At 37.6% G+C, this 16,193-nt stretch overlaps 1 protein-coding gene across 1 annotated transcript in view; it reads left to right on the top strand.

The window, feature by feature from the left end:
- Positions 1-16,193, top strand: part of rngtt (RNA guanylyltransferase and 5'-phosphatase) — a 95,610-nt gene that overhangs the window by 12,840 nt on the left and 66,577 nt on the right. The window contains exons 5-8 of the mRNA XM_034019290.3: positions 1,713-1,788; positions 2,975-3,227; positions 3,588-3,697; positions 4,119-4,220. Of these exons, the coding sequence (XP_033875181.2) occupies positions 1,713-1,788; positions 2,975-3,227; positions 3,588-3,697; positions 4,119-4,220 (541 nt within the window). The remainder of the gene's footprint in view (positions 1-1,712; positions 1,789-2,974; positions 3,228-3,587; positions 3,698-4,118; positions 4,221-16,193) is intronic.

Here is a 16,193-nt window from a genome sequence, read left to right on the forward strand (position 1 = left end):
ATGTAACTTTGCCCAAAATTATATGGTTTAAAAAAAAAAAAATGTTAGATGATCATCACCCACTGTACAGCACGAAAGCGAGTTTTTACAATTTAAAAAAAGTAGGAAATGCTTTCACTTCTGGAAAAGGTAATTACCAGGGACAAAATAGCACAATACTTTGGAAATTTTAATATCAGTCACAGTGCTCTTTACAAAGTCTGCCTCAGAGATTTAAATGTTTGCGGTCTTTGACAGTAGCCGTGGGACTTTTGAGATCTATTGTTGTTCAAGACAAGTACTTGAGCATTACAATTTCCGAGTACTCGAATCAAACGCCATTCTCCTCTACATACTGAACTAGTGTACATAAACCTCCCAAACATTGCCACAAGTCCTATTTAAATGCCAAATTAACACACAATCAAGTAATATTAAGTAATTAATATAATGTTTGCCGCCTTGTGAAGTTAATTGTATATGGTCAAGTATTACTAAATAACATATTTAAAGTATTTAAATTCACGTATCCACATAACTTTACATTGTAAAGAGATGCCTGGCCTACCTGTTTGAAGTGTGTCACGGGGTCCTTTACTTTAGAGCAGTAGTTCCAACATACAAATAAAAACTGTACTAAACATAAACGACCGTTCGGTCCAAAAGCTTACAGAACAATTTCAAGTGAAAAAAGCCTTCCACCTGTGGGAAGATTGGGGAATGGGGTCCATGAGTGTGGTAATTTGCGACTTTTGAAAGTTTTGTATGAACAGCTGCAGCACGATTTTCTTTAAGTTTTTCCAGCCTCGCTTTTATGGTTTTATGTGTTGGCACAGTATAGTGATAATCTTACATCGATTTCAAAACTGCTGCATTCACGATTCACACACACTGTCCTCATAGGGGATAACGCCCTGTTCGGCCAAATCTATAGCAAATGTTATGGATTTTTGCTTTTTATTGCCATCAGTAACTCCATCCACAATAATTCTGAATGTTTTCATTTCAGACTGTGAAGCATTGAACGTGTGTTTTTGTGGTACGGCAATTTTGTTTACCATAATTATTTACATACCACGGTTTTCTTGTCTGTTTCTCAAAATACTTCCAAATGTGGCTTCCTTTGTTTAGAGATGCCATTTCAAATATAGAACACTCTCAGAAAAAAACGCTTGTCATTAACGTTATTTAACCCTGCCGTGGAATTGATACCATACCACGCCTACTACAGGCATAAACACACACAGTGCACCAATGAAGCGCCAGATCGACCGAGAATAAAACCCGCCCCAGTGTCAATCTTTCTGTTGCACCTTTTTTCTTTTTTTTTAATAATATCTGCGTTTACTGTGGCACTAGAGCAGTCTCATATACGAGGACTACTGATGATAAATTACTAAAATTAATGCATAAAAAAATATGCGTTCGGTGACATTTGTCACGTGACCGGTTATACGTCTAGCATATTAAACGTTTTACCACTTCTTTAGAGTTTATATGTTTAAACGTTTACAATTCCCATCCCTACCACTTAAATTATTGTTATTCAGATACTGTGTTCACACATTCGTCATTTAGCATCTTTCTTCTTGGATGCACAATTCTAAATAGAAAGTCAATAACTTGCCGTTTCATTTGTTAGTGTAGCTAAGTACTGTACCACTGCAATGAACTGGAATGTAGAAATCTCCTTGTTTTGGTTTGACTTTTGTAATATTGTTTTCCACATACAGGTGTCCACTGTACACACGGGTTCAATCGAACAGGCTTTCTAATCTGTGCCTATCTGATTGAGAAGATGGATTGGAGGTAACATTTATTTAAAAAAAAAAAAAAATAGGTTTGTTACTAGTCTTGCACCAATACCTGTATGTCATATTTGTATATGAGAGAAAAAACAGGTATCTGACTGCCCAAACTCTTGCCTCCTGATCATTTTCATTAGAAATCATGAAGGATAGTTCTGAAGAGCAGGAGTGGGTGCAGCACTAATGTGCATTTCTAACCATGTGACGGTCTGTTATTGTGGACTGTTGGTGAAGTATATCACTGTAACAGACACCAGACTACAAATTGATTCTGACTAAGAGAAGATTACTTACTTACAAATATTTTATAAATGTATGTGTTTTAATTGGGTAGAACTGTCTGTTATTATTACTACAGTCCCTTAGTTACAACCACTGTGACTACTGTACAGCAGCATTGAGCTGTACAAAACTTGAAACAGGTATAGGAGTGTTTGCAGATTGATGGCATTTTATTGTTAGGTTAAACAAAATTCCCCCATTTGAAAATGATCCTGGAATTTGAGGGACGCGCTGTCTTTATTTTCTCACCGATGAGACTGATTGATTTGTTTTTCACATGAAAATGCTAGATCAGAACTTCCCATTGGAAACAAGATTTCTTGGTTCAGGTTCCCAGAGCTGAGTTCGAACTTCCTCTCATGTTACTTCAGTGGCCTGAAGTGTAAGCGAGCCTTTTGGAGATAATAGAATAAAAGATAACTAAATAGCTTTGGCCGCTGGTTGAAAATTGGCAGAAGCAAATGCTAATTTTTCAATTGACACGTACAGTAATGCGCTGTTTATATCGTAGAGCACAGCCTACATGTTTTGTTAAATATTAAGAAGTGACCCCCTAGGAAAGAGGTTGTCTCTGCTGTTTCATTGTTGATGAACAGGGGTTACATGTCTCCCTGTGAGCAACTGGTGAGTAATGACTGCTAGTGCAGCTGAGACTGCAGATTGAGAAAAGGTCACTGAAATCGTGTGCATTGTAGGTAGAGAAGACATTTGCTGGAGCAAGGCTATTTTTTATTATCAGAGCTTAAGAAAAGGTCATCACAACAGTTTGCTTTTAAAATAGGTTAGTTCAGGGACAAACGCCCACATGCCTGTTCATTAATTGAGTTTGTTTTGAATGGCAGCTGGAGGTCAGAGTTCATGCAAAGGTAGGATTTATTGCTTGATTTTCTGTTTGTCATTGCTAGCATCGAAGCGGCTGTGGCTGCTTTTGCTCAGGCGAGACCACCAGGAATTTACAAAGGAGATTACCTGAAAGAGCTGTTCCGTCGCTATGGTGACGTGGAGGATGCCCCTCCTGCCCCCGCTCTGCCGGACTGGTGTTTTGAAGACGATGATGCTGATGATGTGGATGATGAGGGGAACACGATTGGTCAGGACTCGGGACCCAGCTCTTCAGGGTCATTGCCAGGCAAAAAGAAAAAGGAACGGCTCAAACTGGTAAGAACAAAAAGCTTGGAAATACTGTAAACCCTTCTCCCCTCAGCCCATATACTGAATGTTTTGGGAGCACATCTATCCTTTGTCCACAAGGTGGCAACATTGGGCATCCTAATGTTTCAGAGTCCAGTATCTTTACTGGCTTACCTAAAACAGGGTTCCACAATGTTAGGATCCAGGTCCATTCTTCTTAAATGCAGTTACCTAGCTGGGTGTATTAGGCTACATTAGAAGTCCACAAAGGAGAAGAAAAATAAATGTATTGCATGACTTCTTTTGAAAAAAATAGTTTCAAGCAAAAGTGGTTATTTTATAGCTTTTCTGTTTACATTGAAGGAAAGCAACTTGTTTGTTTTGTAGGGAGCTGTGTTCTTGGAAGGAATTCAAGTTAAAGGTGTAACACAAATTACAACACAACCAAAGCTTGGTGAAATCCAGAGGAAATGTCAGCAGTTCTCTGAATGGGAAAGGTAAGTATATCCATCTTTATCAAGACCTGTGTATTTTCAGAAGATGATGTAACTGCTGCTTGTTAACTTGTAAACTTGTTAATAAAGGCTTATTGGCACAGGCACTTATCGGCACAGTATTTTCATTGGTAGTACTTGCATTCAGTTTGCCTTCTGGATTTAGGACTCAAGTTAGCAAATATAATTAATTTAAAAGCTTTGAGGCAGTAATTTACGAAATTACATTGCAGAAATTGCCTTGGTAGAAATTGGTGGAGGGTGAATGGGTTTTTATTTTCATTGACAGTGTCGGTCTGTAAATTGAACTCGTGGTTGAAATGGCTGTGACTGAGGGGAAACCCTGTATCATGTCTGATTGACTTCTGATAGAAGTTTTTTAAAGTCTGACTGCGGTTTTGAAAGGAATGTTTGTAATTTTTAGGTCTGGGTTTCCTGGAGCACAGCCAGTATCCATGGATAGACAGAACCTAAAATTCCTGGAGCAAAAGGCATACAAAGTCAGCTGGAAAGCAGATGGCACTCGGTAAGTCCAAGGGCTTGTGGGGCTATTATGATGGCAAAGTCCCAACACAGTTCTGCATAGTGATCACACGTTGTAATCACAAATCTTAACTGTAAATACATACAAATTGGCATCCAATAAAAGAGGGAAGGTATATCGGAATACATAATTCAGTTCATCATGATCTGGGATGTAATAGTAATTTGTGATTTAGTGTCTCACAAAAGAGAATTGGGGCGGTGGGGTGGAATTTAATAATTTTTTTGAAGTAGAATTTCAAAGCAACTCTCAAGCACTCAGTAAACCAGAGTGTAATGTAACCAATAACCTGTTCCCCAGCAACACCCTTTGTGGATTGAAGAAATGCTTCATGTAAAGAAACAGCACATGAGCAATATAGTACTTCTACATCCACTAGCGGCTGAGCATTTCAGGGGAACATGTTTTGTTTTGTAACTAGTTTTTTTTATTTTAATTTCCCAAAAAACCCTGCATGTATTACTGTTGATGTGTGATCCAGTTTGAAAGTTCAGCTGGATGACACATCCCAGAAGGCCGTTTCCTGTAAAGTAATTTTACATTATGCAGAAACATGCCACAATGGTTCATTTGCTGGCAAATTACACAGAGAACCCATTCTGAGAACTAATGGACACATAACTGTGGGCACACGGCTTGTATCAAGTTGCAAAGCATTTTCTGCTGCTGTTCAAAGCTGTTTCAGAAACTGCTATGTGTTGTGCTTGGTTTAGTGTGTTAGGAATAGATTTAAAGTAACCTGAACACATAAATGCAACACATTTTTTAAAATGACCGAATGACTAAAAAGAAAAAGAGCTAATTTTCCTCTAAAGTAGTTGTCTAGTGTCTGCTTGAAGAAAAGTTTCTTGTTAAATGCCAATATGATTTATTTGCATGTTATTCTAATAGCTACAGTGCAGTGAAAAAGTATTTGCCCCCTGTCTGATTTTCAGCATTTTTGCATATTTTTGACAGTGAATGTTACCAGATCTTCAACCAAAACCTAATATTAGATAAAAGGGACCCTGAGTGAACAAAGAACAAATTTGATACATATTTCATTTATTTATTAAAGAAAGTTATGCAACACCCAATGCCCCCGTGTGAAAAAGTAATCACCCCCCTTAGACTCAATAACGCCACCTTTATTAGCAATAACTGCAACCAAACGCTTCCTGTAGTTATTGATTAGTCTCTCACAGTGCCGTGGAGGAATTTTGGCCCACTCCTCCATGCAGAACTGCTTCAACTCAGTGACGTTTGTGGGTTTTCGAGCATGAACTGCTCGTTTCAGGTCCTGCCACAACATCTCAATAGGGTTTAGGTCTGGACTTTGACTAGGCCATTCCAAAACTTTAAATTTCTTGTTCTTCAACCATTCTGATGTAGACTTGCTTTTGTGTTTCGGATCATTGTCTTGCTGCATGACCCAGCTGTGCTTCAGCTTCAGCTCACGGACGGATGGCCTGACATTCTCCTGTAAAATTCTCTGATACAGAGCAGAATTCATGGTTCCTTCAATGATGGCAAGACGTCCAGGTCCTGATGCAGCAAAGCATCCCCAAACCATGACACTACCACCACCATGCTTGACCGTTGGTATGAGGTTCTTACTGTGGAATGCAGTGTTTGGTTTTCGCCAGACATAACGGCCCATGTCGGCCAAAAAGTTCCACTTTTGACTCATCTGTCCATAGAACATTGTTCCAGAACTCTTGAGGATCATCCAGGTGCTTTTTGGCAAACTTGAGATGAGCATTCATGTTCTTCTTAGTGAGCAATGGTTTCTGCCTTGCTACTCTACCATGAATCCCATTTTTGCCCAGTGTCTTTCTGATGGTGGAGTCATGAACACTGACCTTAGCCGAGGCGAGAGAGGCCTGCAGATCCCTGGATGTTGTTGTAGGGTTCTTTGTGACTTCCTGGACGATTTTACGCCTTGCTCTTGGAGAGATTTTGGCAGGACGGCCACTCCTGGGAAGATTCACTACTGTCCCAAACTTTCTCCATTTGGACAATATGGCTCTGACTGTGGTTTGGTGGAGCCCCAGAGCCTTAGAAATGGCTTTGTAACCCTTTCTAGACTGATAGACATCAACAACTTTCTTTCCAGAGGTCTTCAGGAATTTCTTTTGTTCGTGGCATGATGTGCCTCTAGAACCTGTGTGCTGACAACTTCACTCTGATGGTAAGGGCCAAAGTTAGTCAGATTTATATTGGGCAGGGCTGGCCCAAATCAGGCCTGGTTGTTAACCAAAGTACTCAAACAGCTGACCCTAATTATCCTGTTAATTGGGTTGAGTTAACTAGGGGGGGGGGGGGGGGGGGCAATAACTTTTTCACACCTGAAGATTGCATGTTTGATTACCTTGCACACCAAACAAATGAAAGAAGCACCAAACTTTGGTGTCATTTTTTCTCTGACTCCCTCAATATACTACTACAACCCACAAAAAAATCTGACCAAATACAATGTGAAAAATGTGCAAAAATACAGAAAATCAGACTGGGCAAATACTTTTTCACGACACTGTAACCTTCAGTCTCTGTTGAGAATATAGGTTTCCTAATGATGTAATCATCAGTATGCCAACAAATACGTCTTGCCCTTTTGAATTGTTTACATTGCTATACAATCTTACATAGTGAAAAACAAAACATTCAACTGTCCTTGCCTTTTGCTCCTGTTTTGAGACATTAATCAGGGATAATTTTACACAAAAGACAGGGCATTCAACACAATAAGACAAGCGGTTATTATCCCCCACTTGGGGTAAGTGGTGGACATACATGTGTCACTCTTTAGAGTTCTGCATGCATCTAGAAAACCTCTTATTGTGATAAACCTTGCTAAGGATCTTTTTTCTTTTTTTTGTGTTGAACACCTATACATCAAACAGAACATTTGCAAACATACAGCACTGTACATTTTCCCATTTATGGTCCCCCCTCTATCAACCCCACAGGTGGAAAGGTTACATTCATTGTTGTTCAGCGATAATAAAAGTCCATGTGGCTTTGCACACTGAAAAGGGATGTATTCGTCCTGTAGCTGGGCCACGTCCGTCGTACATGACTTCTTTTGTCTAAAATGATTGTGTGAATTTGCAAGAGCATCTTTAATGTGTGGCTATTTATGAAGAAGCCTGTTGTTGACTTCTTTTAAATCATGCAGTGTTGGATTATTAGAAATGGAAGTAAATGAGTTATGATTCATTGAGAGTGATTTGAGAGGGAATAGACTCTACATGGAACGTACTTAGTTTCAGTAGCGTATGTTTGGAATTATGATGTTTGTGGAGATGTTTGGGTCGGGTATGCAGATATTTCAAAGGTCTCTGTCTCGGGTCATGTTTGAATTTGTTTGGTCGGGTCGTGTTTGGATTGGGTTTTAAATTAAAGCCCGAGTAGACCTCTAATACCCAGGTCCCACTCCCACACTATTTTGGCTCCAGTCAGGTTGGATTTTGAACTTTTACTGATGAAGCCTGGGGCATTTTCAGACCGCTCCCTAACAAACCTCTTAGGCAGTGACGTAGCTACAGGTACCTCCAGAAGTCAGTCCTAGGAATGTTGTATTTATTTTGTAATAATTCAAATGTGTCAACATTTCTTTCTGTGTATAAGTCTTTTATATAATGTATACCCCTTTTTTGCCAATTTCCCCAATTGACACTTTACTTCCTATCTTAATTCTAGGATTTTTCCATATAGGAGAGTCTTGATGCATTCCAGTTGACTCTTTGAAGAATACATGTGTCTGTGCCCAGCCTGAAACAGTATGAGCTATAACAGGATTAGAACGCATTTGCTCAGGCTGTTCCTGTTCCAAGCAATCAATTGGGGAAACGGATATTTGCATGTTCGCTTCAATATTTACCCAATCTGGTCTTTCATTCTCTGTCTTTCTCAAATAAGTTACTTAAGTTAGAGAAGTCAAAATGGTAAGATTTCAAGTTTGGCAATTTAAGACCCCCTTTTTTAACTGGACCTTGTAATTTACTGAACGCAGTAGGGATTCAAGGAAATGCATGCACGTGGATTAGGGAGTGGTTAACATGTAGAAAACAGAAAGTACTGATTAGAGGAGGTACCTCAAAATGGAGCGAGGTAACCAGTGTAGTACCACGGACATCAGTAGTAGGTCCTCTGCTCTTCCTAATCTACATTTAAATTATTACATTTGCAGACGACACAAAAATAGGAGTGGCAAACACTTGCAGCAGCAAAGGTCATTCAAAATTATTTAGACAGCATTCAGAACTGGGCAGACACATGGCAAATTACATTTATTAGAGAAAAGTGTAAGGTACTGGATGCAGGCAATAAAAATGTGTATTATAAATACCATATGGGAGGTACTGAAATTGAAGAATCTAGAAAGAATCTATGAAAAAGACCTAGGAGTTTGTTGACTTAGAAATGTCTGACTTAGAAATGTCTTAGAAATGACATTTCTTGTTGACTTAGAAATGTCTTCATCTAGACAATGAGGGGAAGCTATAAAAAAGGCCAACAAAATGCTTGGATCTATAGTGAAAAGTGTTGAATTTAAATCAAGGAAAGTAATGTTAAAACTTTACAATGCATTAGTAAGACCTCATCTAGAATATTGTGTTCAGTTCTGGTCACCTCGCTACAAAAAGGATATTGCTACTCTAGAAAGAGTGCAAAGAAGAGCGACCAGAATTAGTAAGGCATGTCATATGCAGACAGGCTAAAAGAATTGAATCTATTCAGTCTTGAACAAAGAATACTACACAGCGATCTGATTCAAGCGTTCAGAAATATAAAAGGTATTGATAATGTCGACCCAAGGGACTTTTTCGACCTGAAAAAAGAAACGAGGACCAGGGGTTACAAGTGGAGATTAGATAAAGGGGCATTCAGAACAGAAAATAGAAGGCACTTTTTTTTAACTTTTTTACACAGAGAATTGTGGGTCTGGAACCAACTCCCCAGTAATGTTGTTGAAGCTGACACCCTGGGATCCTTCAAGAAGCTGCTTGATAAAATAAAAAAAATAAATTGTATAATCTATATTTAGTAGAGAAATCTGCCTGTATCTTCTGCATTCCATAATGTCTCTTCCGGGCTTTGGTAGAAGTGTTATTTTTGCACTATTCATGCTAGTGGGTAACATCACTGTATCCCATGCTTCATTGTAAATCTCACACAGGGCTGGAGTAACAAGGTCTCCAGAGCCGCTTATAAAATTTGCCGCCTTCCCCTGGCACCTTTCCTGTTGACATTGATTTTATTGTCTCTATAATCTCCCCTCCTGTTGTTTTTTGTTCTACATTAAGTTTTGGTAATTCAATCTGGTAAAAAAAAAGGTATTATAATCTAGAGTTCCTGCTTTTGATTCTGATTGATATAATTTATGGCAGTATTCTTAAGGTGTTATTAATAGACTTGGTGTCTGTATGTAGCTGTCCAATCTCCTCTCTAATTGCTGGAATACTGGAGTTCATTTCTATGTTAATTTGGCGTGCTAGTAGTTTGCTTGCTTTTTCCATAATTCACAATGGGTTTGTTTTAATCTGTATCGTGGTTATTCTGCTTTTTTATTATAAATTTGAAGTGATCTAAAATTTAGCTTTTGTAAAATTGAATGATGTTTTTCTGCAGAAGGATTACTTCTGTATGTTGTGTGTACTAACTCCTTAATTTCTCTTTCAAGTTTGCGTACCTTTTGTAAATCTTTATTTGTGGATGTCCTTTTAATCAATTCACCCCTTTTTATATATGCTTTAAAAGCTTCCCATATCACTGAGCTGTATTGTGTCAATACTAAAGAATTCAATTTCCTTCTGAAGTCTGGCTGGTTGAGCTGAGTCCTGTAATATACTGGTATTTAATCGCCATTTCTGTTTTTTTTTTTTTTTTTCCTGGCTTCCTCACCACATCCATTATAAGATCGACATTCACTTGGTCAGATATTGCAATAACTCCTATATTACATTTACTGACACCCATAACAAGAGTTTTGGAGATAGTCCAAAAAATAGTCAATTCTAGGTGACACTTTGTGCACTGAGCAATAGAATGTATAATCCTTTTCTGTGGGGTGTATTAATCCTCATATATCTATCAGACTGAGCTCTCTGCTTAGTTCTGCCAGAGCTCATCTAGAGCTCTACATCCCCCCCTATAACAGGCAGGTCTCCCAACTCCAAAATAAGTTTCCCTACATTAGCAAAGAATCCTGGGTCCACCACTTTCGGCGCATATAAGTTTGCAAGAATTAAATGATGGTTGCTTACTGTTGCCAATAACATCAGCACTCTTCCTTTGTTGTTCCTTATTTCCTTAACAATTGCCACAGTTAATGGCTTTGCAAAAAATATTGATGCTCCATGTTTTTTAGACTCCTATGCAGTGCTCCAGATAAGGTTTTGAGTCTGCGAGTAACCTGCCCTCTGTTTTTAACACAGAGAGTAAAATGTATTTTCAGCAGGTTCCCTTGATGTCATGCACATTCTCGATAAATACTGTACAATCTTTAATGGTAATGAGGTAGGCATTGTCGTGCAACTACATGCTTTTTTTTTTTATTGGCAGATAGCAGAAATAGCCTTTCAACATTTTGACTTGAACTTAATGTAACTTAAAAGGTCTCCTTTTTTTCTTCTAGTTCCCCTCCAAAGCCTTGGAGCTGTGCTGATAGACAAACATTCAAATAATGATAAGAAAAGAAATAAATAACCTAAACAGTTTGCCTTCCTTTCAGTCATTTTTCTTTTTTTTTGTATTCTACTAGTATACAAATTTAACTTGCAATTACAAGACACATCCACCAGCAGAACTAGTTTCCAAAAAGATATTGAGTATTTACTGAACTTTCAAAATATTTATTTTAGGGCTGTCAGTTAAGCCTCAAAATTGCAATCGATTAATTGGCACACAAAATATACTGAGCATCAAAAGAAACTTGTCACTTATATTTGAGCATCAAAATAAATGTATCACTTATATTTGAGCATCAAAAGAAACGTATCAATTGTATTTGGATAAAATTCACTAAATGTGATCGAAAAATGACAAACTCTGTTTTAGAGCAGGTGCAGTGACTTTTCATTGTGCTGATTAACAATTGACATCACGAAGATGCTGCAAAATGATCTGTCGATCTTGGGCAGGTGTTGTGACTCTTGGTCTTCCAGATCGTGCCCTATCATTGACAGTGTGTGTCTGGTTATACCATCTTGCCAGGTTTGAAATTGCTGGCTGTGAGCACCCAAGACGACGAGCCACAGTACGCTGCCCTAGTCCAGTCTCCAACATGCCGATTGCACAAAAGCGCTGCTCTCTTGACAGACGTGGCATGTTGTTTTGTTTTTTTTTCTGTGATTTTCTTTATTGCTTTTATTCAAGCTTGCAATTCAACAGCTGAAATCACTCCATACCCAGTGTCCAATCAATTGTCTTACTAATTGGGTGATTAAGTGCATATGCATCAGTCATAGTCACTCAAGCGTGTCATGGTCAAGGATGAATGATCGAGTGATTAAAAAGAAACCAAAAATATTTTGTCAATGTCCATTTATAAATGGACATTGACAAAATATTTTTGGTTTATTTTAGTACTAGTAGAATACCTTACTTTTTTTTTTAAAATAAATGTGTTATAATAGTGATAAGTTTCTTTGGATGCTCGGGATATAATCGTTCGAATAAATATCGAAGATTGTATATCCCACATACATTTTCGCTCCATTCCTCTCACCCCAGCCCCCCCCCCCCCCCCCCCCCCGAAGTGATTATTTTAATATCATTGCAGTTAAGTAAAAGCTTGTGCACAACAATTGCATGCGAGGGGTAATTATTATTATTATTATTATTATTATTATTATTATTATTATTTTTATTTATTTCTTAGCAGACGCCCTTATCCAGGGCGACTTACAATTGTTACAAGATATCACATTATACATTATTTCACATTATACAGATATCACATCATTTTTACATACAATTACCCATTTATACAGTTGGGTTTTTTAACTGGAGCAATCTAGGTAAAGTACCTTGCTCAAGGGTACAGCAGCAGTGTCCCCCACCTGGGATTGAACCCACGACCCTCCGGTCAAGAGTCCAGAGCCCTAACCATTACTCCACACTGCTGCCCCACCACCAATTACACCTTGGTAGTGTCGCATTGCTCCGCTCTTTTACATATTCTTTCGGTTGTGATCTTTAATATTGCTGGGTACAGAGTAGCATATTTAAAGTTCCTTCCTCTGCAAAGCCTCTGAGCTTCATCAAACTTTCTCCTTTTTTCTGTAAGCTCCCACGATAGATCCTGAAAGATCCATGAATTTGTGTCCTCGCCACTTCAAGTTTCCCTTCTCCCTGGACATCTGCATTATTTTTTCTTTTTATATAAGCTTTAATATTTCACGAGTTCTGTAAGAAGGATAGCCAAGAAAGTGTAACACTGTATAGTTAAAATATTACATAAAAAATATTTTACGCTACTGGACGACTTTCATCCTCGTCACAACAGAGGAAATATGCAACATTTACAATCCACTTGGTATGAGTAACTTGTTTGTGTGATTTTACTCTAGTACTGTATGAGCAAGCTGTGATGTGTAATGTATTGAGTATTTGGGTGTTGGTTTTCGCTGATTCTGCAATTAAATTGCATGCACAATTTTTTTTATTGGCCCAGATGATTTGGTGTTGATTGAGAATTTGCCTGCCAATTAGCCTTTGTGGAGAATGACAATCAAGCAACTGTGACAAAGCACACGTTTTATTTCAATTGGAATGGCAGATTAGTGTAGTCAACACCATTGATACTTACCTGGGTGTTCATCTGATCACATGCTTTCTGTGGAGAGTTCAAACCAAATGGTTTGTATAGCACTATACGTCACATTGATCATTAAGAACTAAAGTTTGCCCCATAACAAAATAAAGAAAAATATTGTTAAAATCAACAAAGAATGTAACAGCCTTTTGGCTTTTTAAAATCCGGTTTTGTCTGTCAGTGGTATTCTGGTAGCATCAGTAGCATTGAGCTTTATTGCATTACATGTATTTCCTTTAGTTGTCCTTTGTATTCCTATTTGTATATAGATTTAAAACCATATATTGTATACATTTAAAACCAGTACACACGCATAGAGGGTCCTCATAATCAGTACCTGATTAAAATACTTAGTACCTGTTTAAAAATCAGTACCTGTTTAAAAATACTAGTGTAAAACCAAGGGCTTATCGGATTGTAGCCAAATGCAACCCAAGATGAATATAGGAGGCTAGGAGTGTATGACAAAAGTTTTGTGAAGATTGATACAAAATTTAATGCACCATGTAGTGTGACAGACAGACAGACAGACAGACGGACACGATCAGCGCATACGGGTCTCCACTTTTTGAACGAGGACCTAAAAGCATAATTCTAATAGATTAAGAAAATATTAACATTATCTATGACCAAAATTATTATTTTTAAATGTGTCCCTAAAAGCATAACATCTTCCCCTAATCCTTATGCTAATCACAATAGTAGAGGTCTGCTTCATCATTCTCTCACATTCCTGCCTAGAGAAGAAGACAATATGCTGGCAGTCCAAGAAGCATGTGTTTTAGTTTGGTGTAGAAATGTAATAACCCATACCCCAAACCCCAGTAGAACTGAACTATATGCTCAACCCCTGTCTTAATGATAGTGGCTACAGAAACATAAATTTCAACACAAGTTATTAAAACATCTTGAGTAGCTGTGCATGTTTCTAATATTCAGTATGCGTGGTATGAACTACAACAGACCATTTTAATTCTAGAACCATTATCCTACTCTAAACTGTTTCTGCTTGGAAGTTTCGTTCTTGGCCGTGCTACTTCTTCAGTGACACACTCCCATTGATCTTTGCTCTGTCGATGTGATGTCTAAGTGCAGGTGACACAACACGCTGTCTTTGCCTTTATGTAATTCAGTCAGCTGAGTTTTGTTTTTCCTTTAGGTGTTCATGCAGCTGCTCAGTGTTTATGTTCTTCATACAATGTTGCCCAACAGATGTATTTGTAATTCCCTTTGCTGTCTCTACGGGAAGAATCTGTTGATGGATATTTCTTTTAATGGAGACAGTTTGCAGACCTCTTAAGTGTGTTGGTCATGAAGTTAGTTGTCAAAGTTGGGATAATCTTGTCTTGGTTGTGATTTATGGTCTGAACTGGTATCCTCTGGGTGTGATGGTTTCCTGTGTTCTTGGAGTAATATCATTTTAAATTTTATGAGGCTGCAGTCAGCAGCAACTGTTGAGGTGCATTAACTGAAAACATCTGAGGAAAGTGTGTGTGCTGATGAGAATTATTTTTTAAATTGCACAGCCCCAACCTTTGTACAGTAACTATCCTTTTGAATGGAGGTGATAGGAATATTTTAAGATTTTTTGTAGTTTATTGGTAAACATGCTTTATCCACATTTCCTCTTGGTTTATCATGCATTTCCTTCAGTGCATCCTTCCTGATGCACACAAAATCAAATGGGACTCGTGCAAGTTTTCCACAAGAAAACATTTATTTGTGTTCTGTTTTTTTAAAATAGCAAAACTATGAAGTCAGTCAATGTTGGATCTAAAAAAAAAAAAAAAAAAAGTGAATATGCAGCGTGACGATTTATTATTAAACTAATATTGGATTATTTTATTTTTTTTAAAACCTTTTTCTTGCATAGTTTCAACATTTTTAAGGCTAAAAAAAACCCAAGCGGTTATGCACGTGTTCTGGAAGGTGAGGCGTGATGCTATGGGCATGATTAGGGAGATGTGTCAGTACAACCAATAAAGCCCTGCTGTGTGGTTTTGTCAATTTTTAAGATTTTAACAAAATGTGTTGTAATTTACAGGTCTTAAGTTTTTAATTTGAAATGGATCAACCAACGAATCACTGAACCAATTTTTTATTTGGATTTTAAATTTTATTTGGATCATTTGAATGGCTATTTGAAGCATATATTCTACCGAACTGTCACCTAGATCAAGAAGCAGCATGTAATTTCTTGTTTGCATTTGACAATGACTTCAGCATGTGTGAGATTACAAGTTTGATTAAGCAGCAGGTGCTGCATATTTAGGACACAATACGCTGAAGAGGCTACTTAATATGTTTATCTCTTAGGCTTTAGCTACTGTACTGAATAGTGATTATCTATAAAAAAGAATAAGCAGCTCACTTGTCTTGTAGCAAACAAATCTGAAATGAAACCTGTGACAGATGTTGAACTAATGAGCGGCTAGAGAAACTGGTCTGATTTTAAGATGCAATGCAATGATAAGATAACAGTTTGTACTGTAAGGTTCTGATAAATCTTTGTTAAAACAATATGCTATTTTTAATCTGCACATCATATTGTCTTATTTAAAGAGACCAGATTAATTGTACTAAAAGTGAAAAACACCTTGGAGAATTCCTTCTGCTGTATGTATTCTGATTAGGACTTTGTTGGGGGTATTATTTGTTTGGTAAGCAGTATTGATGTTTAGTAGTACAGTACATCAATTGCATTTGCCTTTCAAATCTGTGCAATTGCATTTGCCTGTTTTTAGACACCCCCCTTCTTTTCATGCAATTTAATAAACCCTCTAGAATGTGGAGATGCATTTATTAATTCATTATTCGTTTATTGATCACTATGGCCATTATTTTGCAAGCCTCAGTTAAACATTAATTAATCAAGTAATCGCCCTGGTATCCTATTTGGAGCTTCACGAAGCTTGAGTGCTTTCCTTGAGCATTGCTGACTAGCTTATCCATTTGAACTCGTTTGTGATGAGAACTGGTAGAATCTGCTTTTTCAAAAATACTATTTTATTCATGCATTTATTACATTACAGTTCAATAATATGCTTTTATTCAAAGTATTAACTGTTTTTTAAATACATAAATTATAAAACCAGGTGTAGCATTTTTAGGATGGGACAGATTACGACCAGTGCTCAAGGCTCTGAGCCTGCTGT

Source organism: Acipenser ruthenus, chromosome 6 (genome assembly GCF_902713425.1).
Source record: "Acipenser ruthenus chromosome 6, fAciRut3.2 maternal haplotype, whole genome shotgun sequence".
Taxonomy (NCBI): domain Eukaryota; kingdom Metazoa; phylum Chordata; class Actinopteri; order Acipenseriformes; family Acipenseridae; genus Acipenser; species Acipenser ruthenus.